Source organism: Lepidochelys olivacea (assembly GCF_965140295.1).
Source record: "Lepidochelys olivacea isolate rLepOli2 genome assembly, chromosome: 1".
NCBI lineage: Eukaryota > Metazoa > Chordata > Testudines > Cheloniidae > Lepidochelys > Lepidochelys olivacea.
The window spans coordinates 272,212,338-272,228,229 of NC_140411.1; the positions used below are offsets into that span (position 1 = coordinate 272,212,338).

The 15,892-nt window shown below is 43.6% G+C and overlaps 1 protein-coding gene across 1 annotated transcript in view; it reads right to left on the minus strand.

Moving 5' to 3' along the window:
- Positions 1 to 15,892, minus strand: part of PLEKHG7 (pleckstrin homology and RhoGEF domain containing G7) — a gene marked incomplete at both ends in the record, with an annotated part of 57,280 nt that overhangs the window by 12,941 nt on the left and 28,447 nt on the right. The window contains 4 exons of the mRNA XM_084633654.1: positions 7,497 to 7,656; positions 9,329 to 9,408; positions 14,605 to 14,698; positions 15,714 to 15,829. Coding sequence (XP_084489780.1) covers positions 7,497 to 7,656; positions 9,329 to 9,408; positions 14,605 to 14,698; positions 15,714 to 15,829 — 450 coding nt within the window. The remainder of the gene's footprint in view (positions 1 to 7,496; positions 7,657 to 9,328; positions 9,409 to 14,604; positions 14,699 to 15,713; positions 15,830 to 15,892) is intronic.

The following is a 15,892-nucleotide window of genomic DNA, read 5'->3' on the forward strand; positions in this document are numbered from 1 at the left end:
CTCTGAGAGAAGTTCTCAAAATATTAAACACTCAAAAGTTACCAGCAGTGAACTCTATCCTGCAGGCTGCATATAAATTTCCATCAGTTCCATTCTCTGTTTTCACAAGCTCATGACTTTCTAGGACATTTATCTTTTGGGCTAACAATTTCCATTCTCTATTCATTGTTTAAAGAAAGAAACCCTGCCAATGGATTAAAAAAAATTTGAGGGTCAGATCACAGATAGCTGCCGTGTGAACTGTAAGCTCTTTGGGGCACAGAGAGCTTTTCCTGTGTTTGCACAGCAGCTAACACAATGGGGCCTTGGAGTAGGACTGTGATCCTTGGCACTATGGCAATACAAATAAAAGCTGCTCCGGACACAATCTGAAACAAGCAGTGTGTGCACTGGTAGGCTTGAGGGTGGGAGAAAATGTGAAAATAAAGAAGCACTGGACTGAAAATTGCTTCTGGACTAGGCTCAGGGTTTTAGCAGAATTCGTCAAATCCCCATTAAATATTCTTCATGCAGCACGAGAGGCACAGCATCTGCTCCTCTCAGATCACTGCGGAGACAGCTTTAACGATTGTAAAATATCTCACTAAAACGGGCAGCCAAATTGTCCCCATGAGCTCCCTTAACATTGCAGAAGAGTAAACTGAGGGGAAATTTTGAACCCTGCTACTTTTGGGTGTGGCGGCAAAATTCTGTATATTAAGATTTCTTTTTAAACCTCCCCCCACCCCCCGACTCCCTTTTCTGTTGCAGAGGGACAACTCTCACAATGTAGTCCGCTGTGCTGCTGCTGTTCGTTCAGCCTTGCAGCAGCTCTTCTCTAGCAGCTGGGAACTCCCCTTCCACATCCATTTCACTGGGGTGTAGATGTCAAAATCTAAGTGGGGAACCACTTCATAACCTTCTAAGGCACAAAATATTTTCTGAAATCATTAGGAAATGCCTCTTCTAATGCTAGTGCTGAGCACAGGCCATTCCTTAATGCCAGAAACAATCAGCTGAAGTTATAAATGTTTTGCACTCTAACACCAGCACTAGCCAGTTACTTAATTCTAAAAATCCCACTGCCAGACCATGAGGGAATCTGGGGGGGTGGGTCCTGTCACATCATATCCCAGATCATAGGCAGTGAAATCACCCACTGCTTAAAGTTCCCAAATGGATCCTCACAGGCTTCAGTCCCCCCAGCTGGCTTTTAGAAAACATTTGATGGGGTAGTATAATGCCGACAGACCCCAGTCATTGGCGGGTGGGATCGAACCCGGGACCTCTGGAGCCATCTGGCCCTTAGCTAAGGCTGTAGAGCAGACTCATTAATCTCTAAGTGGTCTTGGTGCCACTAGAAGGGACAGAGCACCATACCCAGGAGGTATGTGGGTTACAGTAGCTCATATCTTCTCCTATCTAGTTGTCCTTGCACTAGTCCCAGAGTTCCTACTCCTGAGTTTGGTGCAATGCCAGTCCATACATTAGTACTGGAAAAAGCCCATGAAAAAATTGCTCACAAATCCCATAAACTATGAGGTCTGAATAAGGACTTTAAAGTCACTTTTGGTAGCCCTGCCCTGGGAATTGCAATTGACTCTTAATGTGACAAGACTTGGGTGCACGATAGTACACGAGACAGGTGTTTTGCAGAACACTATGGAAGGGTGTAGGGGTTTTTATGTATATATTTAATTAGAGGCTGTGAATATAAAGCCCCATGAGCTATCATGGATAGTCAAGGATTGGGGTAGTGCAAGTCCTCCTGACCCCCAAAGAAGATTTGCTTTTTTCATAGAATCATAGAATATCAGGGTTGGAAGGGACCTCTGGAGGTCATCTAGTCCAACCCCCTGCTCAAAGCAGGACCGATCCCCAATTAAATCATCCCAGCCAGGGCTTTGTCAAGCCTGATCTTAAAAACTTCTAAGGAAGGAGATTCCACCACCTCCCTAGGTAATGCATTCCAGTGTTTCACCACCCTCCTAGTGAAAAAGTTTTTCCTGCTACCATTGAGAACAGTCTAGAGCCAGCCTCTTTGGAACCCCCTTTCAGGTAGTTGAAAGCAGCTATCAAATCCCCCCTCATTCTTCTCTTCTGTAGACTAAACATCCCCAGTTCCCTCAGCCTCTCCTCATAACTCATGTGTTCCAGTCCCCTAATAATTTTTGTTGCCCTCTGCTGGACTCTTTCCAATTTTTCCACATCCTTCTAGTAGTGTGGGGCCCAAAACTGGACACAGTACTCCAGATGAGGCCTCACCAGTGTCGAATAGAGGGGAATGATCATGTCCCTCGATCTGCTGGCAGTGCCCCTACTTATATAGCCTAAAATGCCATTGGCCTTCTTGGCAACAAGGGCACACTGTTGACTCATATCCAGCTTCTCGTCCACTATAACCTCTAGGTCCTTTTCTGCGGAACTGCTGCCGAGCCATTCAGTCCCTAGTCTGTAGCGGTGCATTGGATTCTTCCGTCCTAAGTGCAGGACTCTGCATTTGTCCTTGTTGAACTTCATCAGATTTCTTTTGGCCCAATCCTCCAATTTGTCTAGGTCCCTCTGTATCCTATCCCTATCCTCCAGCGTATCTACCACTCCTCCCAGTTTAGTGTCATCTGCAAACTTGCTGAGGGTGCAATCCACACCATCCTCCAGATCATTAATGAAGATATTGAACAAAACCGGCCTCAGGACCGACCCTTGGGGCACTCCACTTGATACTGGCTGCCAACTAGACATGGAGCCATTGATCACTACCCGTTGAGGCCAACAATCTAGCCAGCTTTTTATCCACCTCATAGTCCATTCATCCAGCTCATACTTCTTTAACTTTTCCCCCAACTCAGGATCCTCCCAGGCCATGTTTAACTGTTGACCTGGAAGTCAGCCACTTGTGGGGAGAAACTTAATGATATTGACATTAATAACTGAATTTCGGATCAAAATCAGAATATTAACTACAAAGTCCTGCCAATAAATTACAAGAATGAAATTCAGTATTGTTGTAGTTGTGTTAGTCCCAGGTTATTAGGAAGAAAAGGTGGATAAGGAAATATCTTTTACTGGACCAATTTCTGCTGGTGAGAGAGACAAGTTTTGAGCTTACACAGAGCACTCCTTCAGGTCTGGGAAATCTGTCCCACGTTGCATTAAGCTGTGATGCTTGGAATTCCTTTCCCAGACCTGCAAAAAAGCTCTGTGTAAGCTCAAAAGCTTGTCTCTCTAATCAACAAAAGTTGATCCAATAAAAGATATTACCTCACCCATCTTGTGTCTCTAAGAATTAAATCCTTCATTTAAACTCTGCCCCCAGGATGAAATTATGCTGTAACACCAACGTTGGAGACTGAGTGATTCAGTTCTAATCCTTGGTGCCTTTTACAAGAAATTAGACTGCCTACCTATGTTCACGGGGAGGAGCTATTTACTGCTTCTGCCTCTTCTCCTGTTTGATGCTGTTACTTTGCACTAATCTGAACTCATAATGAATTTAGCATAGAATCATAGGACTGGATGGGACTTCTAGAGGTCATCTATTCCAGTCCCCTGCTCTCAAGGCAGAACTAAGTATTATCTAGACCATCCCTGACAGTTTTTTGTCCAACCCGCTCTTAAAAATCCCCAGTGATGGAGATTCCACAACCTCCCTAGGCAATTTATTCCAGTGCTAAACCACCCTGACAATTAGGAAGTTTTTCCTAATGCCCAACCTAAACCTCCCTTGCTGCAATTTAAGCCCATTGTTTTTTGTCCTATCCTCAGAGGTTAAGAAGAAAAATTTTTCTCCCTGCTCCTTGTAACAACCTTTTACATACTTGAAAACTGTTATCATATCCCCTCTCAGTCTTCTCTTCTCCAGACTAAACAAACCCATTTTTTTCAATCTTTCCTCATAGGTCATGTTTTCTAGACCTTTAAACATTTTTATTGCTCTTCTCTGGACTTTCTACAATTTGTCCACATCTTTCCAGAAATGTGGCACCCAGAACGGGACACAATACTCCAGTTGAGGCCTAATCAGTGCAAAGTAGAGCAGAAGAATTACTTCTTGTGTCTTGCTTACAACACTCCTGCTAAGACATCCCAGAATTGTGTTTGTTTTTTTTTGCCACAGCATTACACTGTTGACTCATATTTAGCTTGTGATCCATTATGACCCCCAGATCCCTTTCCGCAGTACTCCTTCCTAACGAGTCATTTTCCATTTTGTATGTGTGCAACTGATTGTTCCTTCCCAAATGGAGTACTTTGCATTTGTCCTTACTGAATTTCATCCAATTTACTTCAGACCATTTCTCCAGTTTGTCCAGATCATTTTGAATTTTAATCCTATCCTATAAAGCACTTACAACCCCTCCCAGCTTGGTATTTTCCGCAAACTTTTTAAGTGTACTCTCTATGCCATTATCTAAATCATTGATGAAGATATTGAACAGAACCGGACCCAGAACTGATCCCTGCAGGACCCCACTCATTGTGCCCTTCCAGCATGACTGTGAACCACCAATAACTACTCTCTGAGAACAATTTTCCAACCAGTTATGTACCCACCTTATAGTAGCTCCATCTAGGTTGTATTTCCCTAGTTTGTTTATGAGAAGGTCATGTGAGACAGTATCAAAAGCTTTACTAAAGTCAAGATATACCACATCTACTGCTTCTCCTCTATTCACAAGGCTTGTTACCTTGTCAAAGAAAGCTATCAGGTTGGTTTGACATGATTTGTTCTTGACAAATCCATGCCCACTTTTACTTATCACCTCATTATCTTCTAGGTGTTTGCAAATTGATTTCTTAATTATTTGCTCCATTATCTTTCCAGGTACAGAAGTTAAGCTGACTGGTCTGTAATTCCCTGGGTTGTCCTTATTTCCCTTTGTATAGATGGGCACTATATTTGCCATTTTCCAGTCTTCTGGAATGTCTCCCGTCTTCCATGACTTTTCAAAGATAATTGCTAATGGCTCAGATATCTCCTCAGTCAGCTCCTTGAGTATTTTAGGATGCATTTCATCAGGGCCCTGGTGATCTGAAGACATATATCTTGTCTAAGTAATTTTTGACTTGTTCTTTCCCTATTTTAGATTCTGATCCTACCTCATTTTCACTGGCATTCACTATGTTAGATGTCCAATCACCACTAACCTTCTTGGTGAAAACCGAAACAAAGAAATCATTAAGCACCTCTGACATTTCCACATTTTCTGTTATTGTCTTTCCCCCCTCATTGAGTAATGGGCCTACTCTGTCCTTGGTCTTCCTCTTGCTTCTAATGTATTTGTAGAAGGTTTTCTTGTTACCTTTTATGTTCCTAGCTAGTTTGATCTTGTTTTGTGCCTTGGCTTTTCTAATTTTGTCCCTACATACTTGTAGTATTTGTTTATATTCATCCTTTGTAATTTGACTGAGTTTCCACTTTTTGTAGGACTCTTTTTTGAGTTTTAGATCATTGAAGATCTCATGGTTTAGCCAGGGTGGTCTCTTGCCATACTTCCTACCTTTCCTACGCAGTGGGATAGTTTGCTTTTGTACCCCTAATAATGTCTCTTTGAAAAACTGACAACTGTCTTCAATTGTTTTTCCCCTTAGACTTGCTTCCCATGGGATTTTACCTACCTACTCCCCGAGTTTGCTAAAGTCTCCCTTCTTGAAATCCATTGTCTGTATTGTGCTGTTCTCCCTCCTACCATTCCTTAGAATCATGAACTCTACCATTTCATGATCACTTTCACCCAAGTTGCCTTCCACTTTCAAATTCTCAACCAGTTCCTCCCTATTTGTCAAAATCAAATCTAAAACAGCTTCCCCCCCAGTAGCTTTCTCCACCTTCTGAAATAAAAAATTGTCTTCAATACATTCTAAGAACTTGTTGGATAATCTGTGCCGTGCTGTGTTATTTTCCCAACAGATGTCTGGGTAATCCCCCATCACCATGTGAAGGAAGCTTTATGCTTAAGGTCTTCTGCTTAGATCAGAGGCCACTACATCTGTCATGTGATAGCATTATCCCCATTATTATTATATATTATTGTTAAGTACCAGTGATGTGTCCAGCATTTATACCAGACACAAAAATGAAGTCAGTCCCTTCCCTGGGGGATTTTCACTCTAAAAGACAGACTCAGAGGAGACAAGATGCACTAAGAGACCAGAGAGGGAGTTAAGTTATAGTTTAATGAATTATTCTGAATTACTGTTTTCTGCAGTGTGACATGGTGATAGAGAGGTGTTCTGGGATGATTAGGGTTTGTGGACATTGTGGTCTTTAGGAAGGATCTGAATGGGAAGGAAGTGGATACCTGATGTCCTGGGATATAGAGGTGTCCAATGCACAGTGGGCAGCATGGAAGATGGCACAGAGACAGGAATGGCAGAAGTAAACAAGTGGGGCATTGTCTATCTTCATTGATGGATTGAAGGGAGGACGTGGGCAGGAGGGAGACAGACATACGACTCAACACTTTGATGATGTGGTTCCAGATCTGCTGCAGCTTTTCCATGTGATCTGATAGAGCACTAGTTGTACAGCTAAAGTACAGTACACTGGCAAACATTTCATTTCATTGCAATAGTCCCGCTCATTGGATTTCACATATTACATGCCCAGGAGGTTTCTTGAGCAACAAGAATCTGTCTATGCCCCAAACTAGCACACCCGAGATCAGCGAGGCAGATGTTGCCCTTACCTTCACCTACTGGCTGCAGTGCAAGTCACAGGCCATTTGTTTACTGGATTCAGGCTGTGTTGGTAGGGAGATGCATTTAGACACACACGGAGAGACAGACAGTGTCTGCAGCAGGTTTAAGAAGCCACTGTTTTTAAATTCTGATACTAGTGCTTTTATCTCCTCGTTAGTTGTGTTTTTTCTCTTTGCTGCCTGTCTTGGCAGTGGTGTGGAATGCCGATGAGTCAGGATGGATGAACTTCCAGGCTAGCATAAATTCTGTGGGTTTCAGGTTTATTTTTAATATCTGTGGATTTGGGGGGCTAGAGTGCTCAGTGGACAAGCAGTAGGATTTTGACAGTTAACTTGACTTGTATGTGGGACCGAAACATTTTTAACAGATGGCCCTGTGTTATTTCTGTAACTCAGCATTGGGCTCTAGGAGGCTCTAAACTGAAGAGAGCATTAAAGGTGGTAAATTCCCCTCCCAAAACTCTAGGGTCACTTTATAGGGCTCCATAGCCCTGGGACAATGCTGGCCACTGTCTATAGCATTCTCCTTCTCTCCAAAGCCACAGTGAAAAGCAACACAAATTTCAATAGATAGGCTCCAGTGACTTGCATGGTTTCTGCTGTCATCCTTGGAACTCCCCCTACTCCCATGATTCAGGAGGCAAGTGACTCTCTCATGGGAGCTCTCTAGTGGCAGGCCTCCCTTCAGAGCCATTCTATGCTGGGGCAGGAGAGAGGTGAGCGGGCAGGTGCAAGTGGTGCAAAGGCCAGGGGCTCTATGTATACACTGTACATAGAAAGCTGCCTTACAAAATATACAAAACACATGAAACGTACCTGTCACATGGAGTGGATCAATATTTTTGAGTGTCAGTCTGTCTAGTGGAATGGGCTGGTCCAGGACTGTACAAGAACCGCCATCTTTTACCAAAGACTGCAGCTCAGGAGAAAAGGAAGGGCATACAGGTATTAAACTGACGTCTGAGCCCCCATATTTCTGAAAATGGGAAGGGAAAGCACTTGATTATATAGTCACCAAACTCCTCTGTATGTTTACAAACTCTAGCCACTAAACATCTCTCTCAACTTGTTTTCACCGCAGAATGTGCTTAGAGGCCTCACATATATACCAAGCCACAAAATAATTTTTTTTCTGTTATCATCTGAGCAACCTCCAAAGTATGCAGCTAACCTGTATATTAAAAATCATAGTCAAGCCCAAGTGTACAAAACAAACCATACTAGTTTTTTTCAAATGCCTTGTTTAACACAGGATACTGTTCTCTTCACACTTGTGGGTTTATCGCTGCTAGAAAATATGCCAAGTGTAGACCCTGTGCAGGCCATATGGGTGGCTCGGTACTGACACCTATAATGAGGAATTTGCAAAGGGCCACACACGTGATGCAGCGCCTCTGAAACATGATTCACGCATACACAGGGCAAAGCCTCCTACGGGCCTGCATGTGTGGTTCAGAGCAGTGGTTCTCATCCTTTCCAGACTACTGTACCCCTTTCGGGGGTCTGATTTGTCTTGTGTACCCCAAATTTCACCTCACTTAAAAACTACATGCTTACAAAATCAGACATAAAAATGTCACAGCACACTATTACTGAACAATTGCTTTCTCATTTTGTCTGGGTGAAATTTTAGTTTGTACTGACTTCGCTAGTGCTTTTTATGTAGACTGTATTAAAACTAAGAAAATATCTAGATGAGTTGATGTACCCCCTGGAAGACTGCTGCGTACCCCCAGGGGTACATGTACCCCTGGTTGAGAACCATATGACTGGGAATGTGACTGTGTCATGGTGTTGCTGGCATAGACTCTAACCTGTGCTCTTTCAAAACCTAAAAAACGTGACAACTGCTGTTTGTTTAAAACCATTTCTAATTCAGACAGTGTCTCCTGCAATCATCTATTGCATTACAGCATGTCACCTTTGCTAAACCATTACACAATCTTCATAAATTTAACTGACTTTGTACTCAAAGACATTGGAGCCTCAAATGCCAAGTGCTTGTTTGGTGGTGAATAATTAAAAATACCTAGCTTTTATATAGTGCATTTCATCAGCAGATCTCAAAGTGGCTTACAAAGGAGGTATCATTCCTCCCATTTTATGCCTGGTGAGGGCAGTGGCAGAGATAGAACCCAGAGTTTCTGAGTATGTTGCTGTTCTTTCCACGAGGCTCACATTTTCACTGTTTCTCTCTGTTTTTCCTCATTAGCTCCCAAAGGTTCTGATTTCTGACACCCTTTACACAAAAGACTGCAAGTTTATAGAATTGATATGTATCATTAAAGTGCCCAGCACACTTCAGAAGATGCAATTGGCTTTAGAGATCCAGTATGTTGGGTACGGGAACTGGGGGAACGGTAAAGGAATTAAAGAAATGACCAATAATACACACTTTGGACACCATATCAGCCCTATAACATCGCATCTTTATACACATCTCCTGTCATTTAAACTGCCCTGAAGAACTACTGTGGTGTGTTTTACTCTTCGCTATTTATATTAAAAATATCTATTACTGTCCTTCATATACATTATTCCACTTGCGTTTTTCTCTTAAAAATAATTCTTCCAAAATACTTGCATAAAAATTTTCCAGGATGCAAAAAGCACATACAGTAAGTGTGACTGTTTCTGCCCATTGTTACCTTTTTGTTACGTTTAGTTTTGGTAATTAATAGGAAATCACTGAATAGAAAGAGGTAGACATCAAGGATCCTTGTACTTTCTGAGGAGAAAAACAAAACAGTAGCATGATTGTTCTGAGGACCAGTAATTTCTGTTCTAAAGCAGATCTGTGTAATGTGATACATTTTAAGCAGGCCTCCAAATCTGGCACTCCACCACTCATTGTCTCTTTTGTACTCTCACACACTCCAGACTTGAAAGGTATTCTGCTTTGTCATTTTGGTCATTCATAATTGTGGTAATAAAAGACCAGCAGTTTCTCATTGCCAAAATAACTCAGATCATATATCTTTGAAAGCAGCTACAAAGAGCAGCATGCTGTCGACCAAACAACTCACTTATGGGTCACCGGGGAATATTAACCCTATGGCAATTGCAGATACATAACGAGGGTAAATTCCAGTGTTCATCTGGATCCCTTAAAAATAGTTGTACAAAGTCTCACCCCGTTGTGCCTACATGATGCAACTCAGATTTTCATGTTGATGGCATTATAAAGGTCCTTCAATAACTACACAACACAGAGTGGACTCAACTTCCTTCACTAGCTTGGCGATAAGAGAAGAAATAGTGAAATAAAAGTCTTTTAAGGGCAAGTTATTTTTTATAAGTACATTCTGAAGTCTTCAAGGTGGAGGCGCCGGAACTGATTGGGGCTTCTCGGTGTTCTGGTAGTATAAACAATGAATAATCATGCATCAGAAGCAAAAGTGATGGTTTCAAAGGGAAATAGGGAAACCCAGGGATCCTGGAATGTTGCAAACCATTTAGAGCTCTGGGAGTCTGTTGGATCGAACGTCCAGAGTGTGGAGCTTGCACCTCAGTCTATCTTTAGGGCTCCCTCTACAGGTTTCCACCCTGCTGCTGTTTCTTTTTATTCCTTGCATGGTCCTGTCTCACTACTCTAGTCTCTTCCAGAATCACTTCCTTTCTCTTCTGCAGGCCTTATCCTTTCCTGCCCTTTCCTCTTGTCTGTCCCTCTCCTCTCTTACCTGCAATATTCTTATTGTATAATGCTTAGCTGTATTGACTCCAGACCACACGCTTTCATGCTATCACTGGCCACTCATCAGCCTTTTATATCTGGTGTCTTCACCCTGCGTGTTACTTTTGATGCCCTAGATAGGAGCACTCAGGGCCAGCATTAAATGAAATGTTAACTTCAGAAGGTTTGGTGCCGTTAGGAAATTCCATGCTCAGAATGTTTGTCTTGAAATGAACAGTGTCTCAAAATGCATTTCTATTCTCAGGGTTAGAGGTCAGACGGGGACAGCCAGAACTTTCACTTACAGGCAATCTGGAGACTGGAAAAATAGTTCATTGAGTGCTTGTTCTGAAATGTTTTGGTTTGAAAATGACTTGGTTTATTGCAGGAGGCAACAGCAATAGCTTCTAGAGGCTAACGATGTCATGGACTAGCCACTTGTAGGAAGCAGGGTTGGATTAAAGAGTTTTGGGAGCCCCCTACCTGGAGTGGGAGGCCTGCAGGGGGAATAATTGGAGGGTGCCCATCCCGCACGTACACTGCAAAGGCTCTTGACACAGCGTACAGGTGGGGCCCTTCCCCCCCACAATGCAACACCCTGCTGCTTCCTGGCCCTCGGGTTTGTGCGTGTGTGTTTTGTTTGGGTGGTCAGCTGGTTGCTCCTGAGATGGGGGCCCTGTGCAATTGAACCGAGTGCACATTGGTTAATCAGGGGCCTGGCTGGAAGGCTGTGGGAGCTACACTGAGAATCCCCCTTTATCTCACCAGAAATTCAGGACACTACAAACAGTACACTACAAGGTAACATAAGACTCCCCATCTTATTTGTTTAAAACATACTTTCCTTGGGCTTCTTAAGGTCCAAGTATCATATTAAAGCCCTTGTATAATTTTTGTCATAGCTCCTTCATGCTTAGCAGTGGTATATATTTGATCACATAGTATTACCTGGATTATACTCAGAGGTGAAAGTAAGCCGGTACTGTTTAGCATACCATACTGGACCGGCTTCCCCAGGCGGCGATTTAAAGGGCCTGGGGCTCTCAGCAGTGGCTGCAGTCCCAGGCCCTTTAAATTGCCACCAGAGCCCCGCTGCCAAAGCCCCCGGGTTGCGGAGGTGGCTGGGAGCCCCAGAGTTCCGTCGGCGATTTAAAGGGCCCAGGGCTCCCAGCCATCGCTACCACAGCAGAGCCCTGGGCCCTTTAACTCTCTGCCAGAGCCCCGAGCCCTGGGGTAGTGGCGGCAGCCGGGAGCCCCCAGGGCTCCACTGGGATTTAAAGACCCAGGGGCTCCACTATGGTAGTGGTGGCTGGGAGACCCAGGCCCCTTAAATCACCGCTGGAGCCCCGGGCCGCCGCCACTATCCTGGGGGCTCCAGCAGCGGGACTCAGGCAGCAATTTAAAGGGCCCAGGGCACCAGCTGCCGCTATCGCAGTGGCATCTGGGGCCCTTTAAATTGCCGACGGCTCCGGCAGAGGGGCTCCAGCGGTGATTTAAAGGGTCCGGGGTGGTAGTGGCAGCCAGAGCCCTGGGCCCTTTAAATCGCCACCCAAGCCCCGCTGCCAGAACCCAGGGTAGCAGCAGCAGCCAGAAGCCCCCGGGGCTCCTTCAGCAATTTAAATCACCACCAGAGCTCTCGGCTGCCGCTGCTACCCTGGAACTCCAGCACGGGGGCTCAGGCGGCAATTTAAAGGGCCCAGGGCTCTGCTGCGGTAGCGGCGGCCGGAGCCCCGGGCCCTTTAAATAACCCCTGAGCCCTGGGGCTCCCAGCCACCTCCACAGCTGGTAGCTCCGGTGGTGATTTAAATAACCCCTGAGCCCCAGGGTCCCTTTAAATAACCCCTGAACCCTGGGGCTCCCAGTCGCCTCTACTGCAGCCGGAGCCCCTGGCCCTTTAAATCTTGATTTAAAGGGCCTGGGGCTCTAAAGGCCCTGCCTCTTCCGGTTGAGGCCCCACCCCCTGCTCTGGACTCCAGCATACCAGTAAGTCCTTTAAGTTACTTTCACCCCTGATTATACTGATGTAAATTATTTATTGTAAACTCTATCCAGTAGTCTGCCTAATCTAGGCACATTAGCTAATCTGTAATGTTTTTTTTTCAATTTATGCTAGGTACTTTTGCCCATCATTGTCTTACAATTTCTACAGTGGCTGTAGCTAATATATTTTCTTTGATTTTGTGCTGGTGGGGAGAAGGTATTGTCAGCTTGAGCAAGTGATCCTTTGTCTCCATTTGCTGCTGGGAATTGAAGTTTTCATTTTGAAGGTGGTGAGGTTTGTGGCCAGTCTGACTTTCAGCCATGAGTCTCAGAGCTGTGGGCCAGCTACTAAGAACTGCATCTTCCGCATACCGTCCCTCATATCCTTATGTGGTGCATTATGCTGAGATGGTGTGGCAGGCTCCAGTCAGGATTCCTGGGCCCTTGTTTGTTTGCTTCTGATTCTCAATACTGCTTTAACATAAGGGTTTGATTACACTATTTTAAAATGGTAGGAGGAGATATTTTAGTGGAATGTCTAGTGAAGTAAACCTGTTTCTTAGGATGGAAGCTATGAGCAACATTTTACTCATTTTCCTTTTGGTTTCAAAAAGTAATAAGAAACAACCCAGTTTTGAGAGAATTATCTCAGAGTAAAAATGCGGGGCACCTAGGGTGTTGACACTGGGCTTGGAGATGCACAGCACACCTCAGTATCAGACTGTATGTGTTTTTAAATCTGTGTCTTTAGGAGATGCTTCTTTCCCATTTTCAGCATCTCATCCTGCTTAGAATTATGTTTTTTCATTTTCATCTTGAAAATGAAAAGATCAAGAAATATTGCCAAACCACGAGCTCTCTCCAATTGCTTATGTTAGCTAAAATAAATTGAGCTTGCAAACTTATTTCTGCAAGATTTAGGGATGTGCCACCCTATCTGTCTTCAACGTTAATTTCTTCCTCCAAGAAATGTAGATCCTTGATAAGTACCAGTACTTAATCTCATCAGCAGTGGACAGCTCAGGTGATGGGGGTTGCTGGCTGAAATTTTGGGGATGAAAGGAAGAGCTGGATTAAAAAACACTTGTGCTCTGCCCCCTTCTGCCAAACCCTTCCAAACAATAGCAATGAATTTTTGTAAGTTAAAAAAGAATTGTATTAATTTATGCACCAACCATTGTGTCTGTTCTACCACCTTACATTTTCATCTCCCTGTTGCTGGCCTGTGTCTGTGGGGGACGGAGAAATCTTGGTCTGGTCCTCTCATCACCAGTTTATGATGATAGTTGTGAGGGTAGGAGCAAGGTGAATCACAACTTCTATGCCTTATTCTCTTTGCCTCAGTGCCCGGCTGCACTAATCAGAGAATTTTAAACGGAAGACTTCTTTCTAATGCCTAAACCACTGCTGAGACCTTTATCCCACCCCATTGTGCTGCTCTCAGTGCTGCTTCTGTCCTCCTTGCACTTGGATAAGGACGGGGATGCTTCCACTGCCCAGTCTCTACCTCACACTCAGGTAGGGATGAGCATGCTCAACCCCTACTGCCTCATGCTCAGATAAGGATGTTGCCTTATTCATCCAATGAGACAAACCTGGACGTCTTTACAACATGATGCTTGTGCTGCAGAGATATGACGTTGTGTTATGATGCCACAGCAGCACAAGGTGATGCTGTTGGAATTGTCGTGAAGGACATGTTCCGACGCTGTAATATACTGCAGCTGGGCAAGATCATGTCACTGGTGGGATAGTCTCAAGAGTCCCCTGTTTCAATACACTTTTCCTCACTAGCGGCGGACACAATCCAGCGTAGTAACACCTTCCTCTTTGAAGACATCCACCAAGGCTAATCTCTTAGAAAAGCTGTTCATAACTTGGGAGGGATGAAAAAAACGTTTTTTTGATTCTTTCCTTAATCTTGCATATGGCATCTAGATACTAGTACAGTGATGGATGCATTAGAACTGCTTAAATACCTAGATCAATCACACACGACAAGGACACCTTTTTACAGAGCAGTCTCAACTTCCTCTGTGTTCCCTGAGCCACAATACTGAATATCATGATAAAAAACCTGCTCTGAAATTTGGACATTGGCCAGTCAAGCTGATTCCTTCCGCATTTAGCAGGTTGGCCATCCAGATATGACAATAATCAATCACTGCATAACACGTTGTATATTTGTTTTTCTTTGATCCATATTTCTAATTAATCAGTGGGGCACGAATCTGTGCTGTAATGCTGGCACATGAATAAAATGGCATTTACCTGCAAGAGTTAACCTCCCTTCATGAAGAAGCTGTCTGTTTGAGGAAGACAAGATGTTTTCACTCACGTTTTCTCTTAAAATATGTTTCAGACACTTGGAAGAAAAAATAGAAAAGAGAATCATACAAATTTGACCTGGAACTGGAAATTGACCAGTTGTTAAGGAGTCTGAGAAATACTCTTCATATTTGTAGGATATTCAGGTTTACATCAAACTAACCATGGCCATGGTTTTTTCAGCAATACTCTGGATTAAACAAGTTTAATTCTTTGAAAATTAAAACTGGGATCATCTTCTTTAGAGTGAGTTTAATGAATTTAACAGCATTGAACATCAAGGTGAGCCCCACTTAGCAACTGTACCATGACGTTACTTAAACTCAGGCTTCAAAGGCAAGAGGAGATCAATGGGTCACCTCGGCAGAAAGCAGAACCATTTTCATGGAAAATTCATATTTTTACATTACAAATGCTAACGTGAATTTCTTAGGTTCATCCTGGGAAGTGAGGAAGGTGAACAATTTTGCATGTTTCTACCTTAAAACCAGCTAATAAAGGAGTAATAAGAAGTAGTATTTGTATCAACCTCATATGATTCTTGGGTTGGGATACTTCTTCAGCTCCCTGGAGTAAGCAACGTGGATCTCCCATAGATTGTTGGACCAGTTGACATCCCAACCTCAGAGCCAAGTGTGGTAGAAACCCTTTCCACCTCCAAAAAGACAGACCCTGAACTTCAGAAGGGGAAAGGAGGACTCTGGTTACCGCCAGAGATGCGGCAGCAGGGAAGAGTCCTTCTCTCCAGCCCTGAACTACTTGTGTGAGTAAAGCTAAGCATGAAGAGGGCAAGTTTTTCAAGGCTAAGAACATCTGTGCACATGTGTCTGCCCAGCGCCTAGCACAATGGAGCCAACTCTTGATTGGGGCATCTACATACTATCAGAATATAACTAATAATAATGTACACCTACATGAGTTAGAATACAGAGATAATTATCATCTTTAGACCACAACACAAAGGTCGGGCAAATGTAAGAACTATATGAAAATTTTCTTCAAAGAAGAAGTCCTCAGGCTAACATTTTAAAAGTAGTGAATACACGGCTTACCTCTGGGAGAAAGAACCTTTTGTCACGATCCCAAAGTGGAGGCCAAATTATAACCTCGTGCAGCTGCCTACATTTCTGAAAATTGTCCAGCCATTTTACTTTACCTTCAAGGTCTCCTGAAAAATACAAAATATCAATTTTTCCCATGGTTGACAACAAGCTTGGGAGATGTTGAATGC